General features: G+C 38.3%; 1 protein-coding gene across 1 annotated transcript; it reads left to right on the top strand.

Moving 5' to 3' along the window:
• The first annotated feature begins 411 nt into the window (after nucleotides 1-411).
• Nucleotides 412-1,167, top strand: LOC138869302 (secreted RxLR effector protein 161-like). Its single transcript, XM_070146911.1, has 2 exons — nucleotides 412-542; nucleotides 837-1,167. The coding sequence occupies exons 1-2, from the start codon at nucleotides 412-414 to the stop codon at nucleotides 1,165-1,167; spliced, it is 462 nt and encodes a 153-aa protein (XP_070003012.1).
• The last annotated feature ends 2,170 nt before the right edge of the window (nucleotides 1,168-3,337 follow it).

Genomic DNA, 3,337 nt, shown 5'->3' with positions numbered 1-3,337 from the left:
GCGGATGTTATTTTTCGTGAGCAAGTTTTCCCTTACCACTCCTCCTTCCCTACACCTCACATTTTCTCTTCTCCTGATACTTCCCTTTTTGTTGGCATTCCATCTGCTTCTCCTCCTCGAACTTTCCCTACTCTCTCTATTCCTATCCCTGTTTCTTCCAAGTCACCCCCTTCACCTTCACCTCTTCCTGCTCCTTCTCATAATCATTCTCGGGCCTTTCCTATTCAGGATGCTCCTTTTTCCTTTCCATCTATTACAAGATCTAACAGACTCTCCAATCCTTCTTCTTATCTCGAAGATTACATTTGTTCTCGTGTAGCTCCAAACTCTAATGCTACTTCTGTTGACCTTCACTTTCAAGAGCCTTAGTTTTATCATCAAGCTGCCTCTAATCCTGCATGGCAGTAGGTTATGTTGAAGGAGTTCCAAGCTCTTAATGCAAATAAGACCTGGGACTTTATTCCTCTTCCTACAGGGAAGAAGGTTATTCCTTGTAAATGGATGTACAAGATAAAGAATAAATCAGATGGCATAATTGAAAGGTATACGGCTAAATTAGTTGTTAGAGGAAATTCTCAAAAAGAGGGTGTGGATTATACTGAGATATTTTCTCCACTAGTTAAGATTACCACTATCAAATGTCTCCTTACTATTTCTACCATCAGAGGGTAGACAGTCTATTAATTAGATCTTAGTAATATTTTTCTTTATAGGGATTTACATGAAGAAGTTTACATGCATGTACCTCCTAGTTTGATTGTCACTTCTCCTCATTCCTCTTCCTCATCTTATCCTTTAGTTTGACTATGACTTCTCTTTCTTTCTCTTCCTCTTAGTGCCACTCATGTATTGAGGTACCTTCTTAATGATCCTGGACAAGGCATTCTCTTGAGTGGTTCTTTTGATTTTTCTCTTTTTGCCTGTGATGATTTCGACTGGGTAGCTTGCCCTACTTCACGGAGGTCTATCACTGGTTTTTACATTACTTTGGTTGGTTCTCCTATTTCTTCGAAGTCTAAGAAGCATCCTACAATTTCTCTTTCATCTGCTGAAGTAGAGTATCGAGCCTTGCGCAAGGTTGTTGCTGAGGTGGCTTCGTTTCTACACATTCTTCATGGTCTGGGATGCTCTATTACGCCTCCTGTTTCTGTCTTTTGTGAAAGCTAGCCAGCTATTCACATTTCTAGAAACCTAGTTTTTCACGAGCGCACAAAGCCCATTAAGGTTGATTGCCACTACGTGAGTGATCTACTGCAATCTGGTGTCATCTCTCTTCTTGTAATGATCCGATCAGTCATTTTGATTTTTAGTATTTCATTTAATAGTTTGAGACTTTTAGTAGCTTCATATGATGTATTATTACTTGAGTGTATGGTCGGTTTTGATTTCGAGTGGTTCGTGATTGATTTGGAAGAATGCTTCTTGATTTGGGAGCTTTAAGTTGGAAGAGTTGATCAAGTTTGACTTTTGTGTATTTGACCTAGAGCCGGAGTTTTGATGGTACCTTTAGGTTAGGATGGTGATTTTGGACTCGAGCGTATGATTGGAGTTGCATTTGAATATTTCTAGAAGGTTTTGGTACTAATTGGCAAAAGTTGGCAATTTAAAGGTTTGAAAAGTTCATGGGTTTGACTAGGAGTTGACTTTGATGATATCGAGTTTAGATTATGGTTCCAAGAGCTGGAATATGTTTGTTATGTCATTTGGAACTTGTGTGCAAAATTTGAAGTTATTCCGAGTTGATTTGATATGGTTCGACACGAATTTTAAAAGTTAAAAATTCGAAAGTTCATTAAGTTTTATTTGAGGTGCGATTCGTGCTTTTGATGTTATTATGAGTGATTTGAGGCCTTGAGTAGGTCCGAGTTATGTTTTAAGACTTATTGGTATGTTCAGACGAGATCCCGAGGGGCTCACGTGAATTTCAGATGTAATTCGGATCATTTTGGAACTTATTGGTTAAGGCTGGTTTGTGGCAAGATCTGATGTGATTGCACCTGCCGAGCTCTTGGCGCAGGTGTGGTGTCCATAGGTGCGGACAAGTGGTTGCAAGAGTGAAAAATGGATGAGTTTTTGATCTCCGCAGATGCGAGATTTGGGGCACATTTACAGAAGCGCAAAAGCAATGGCTTGGGGCACAGAAGTAGCACAGAAGCGCATTTTGTGTCGCACTTGTGATGCTGCAGAAGCAAATAGTTTTTTGTGGGTGCGAGGGGGTGAGTTTTAAGTTGTCTCCACAGAAACGGGATTTTGTCATAGAAGCGACGTTGCAGAAGTTGTTGTTTGTTCGCATATGCAAAAATGTTTGGGCAGAACATTTTATATTCAAGGGTTTATTCATTTTGTCACAACTTGAGGTTTGAAGCTCGGTTTTGGGTGATTTTGGAGAGAATTTTTACCACATGGATTGAGGTAAGTATTCTTGACTCGGTTTTGATTATATTTCATGAATCTCTTCGATTTTGGTAATTTAAACAGAAATTGGGGGTTTTTATCTAAACTTTCCTAAAGTGAATTATTGAGTTTTGAACATCGATTCGGAGTCGGATTTGATTGAAATTAGTATAGATGGACTCGTAATTAAATGGGTTGTCGGAATTTATGAATTTTATCGAGTTTCGAGATGTAGGTCTAGGATTGACGTTTTAGTTTTCTTCGAGTATTTGATTAAAGATTTGACTTTTATCATTTGGGTTTGATTCCTTAGGTATTATTTGATGTTTTGAGTTGATTTTGACTAGTTTCAAGCCGTTTGGAGGTCGATTCACGTGGGATGGTATTTTAAGAGTATTGTTTGGCTTGCTCGGTATTTGATTTGACTTGTTCGAGCTAAGTAACATATTTATACTTGGATTTGAGGGCATTTAACCCTGGGAAATATGTTATATGAGATGTATTGGGGTGACGCACATGCTAGGCAATGGGCATGTGGGCGTGCAAAGAAGTAATCATAATCCGAGTTAACTTTTAGACTATTACCGGACTTGTTTATATCCGTATTTTCCCTACTTGTATGATCTGAGTCGTGCTTCATGTTAGAAATTATGTTTAGGTTATGATTATTTGAGTGAGATCTAATGATTACTATTTTGTTGTTTTGGCTATCTGATTTAACTGTAATTATACGCTCAGTTATGATTGTTCATTTGCATATCATATTCTCAGTCTCTGTTTATTATTCGTTGTTACATCACATGTTGTTGTAACTTTCCATATGTGGTACTATTTGGCTCGGTGATATGAGATTGTAAGCCTTTGAAACTTGAGAGGTTGATGACTGAGGTGGGTCTTAAAACCATGTTGATCGAGTATTATTTTGATCAGGTTGCACGTTGCA

Source organism: Nicotiana sylvestris, chromosome 5 (genome assembly GCF_000393655.2).
Source record: "Nicotiana sylvestris chromosome 5, ASM39365v2, whole genome shotgun sequence".
Lineage (NCBI taxonomy): Eukaryota > Viridiplantae > Streptophyta > Magnoliopsida > Solanales > Solanaceae > Nicotiana > Nicotiana sylvestris.
This window is presented reverse-complemented; position numbering and strand designations above follow the sequence as displayed.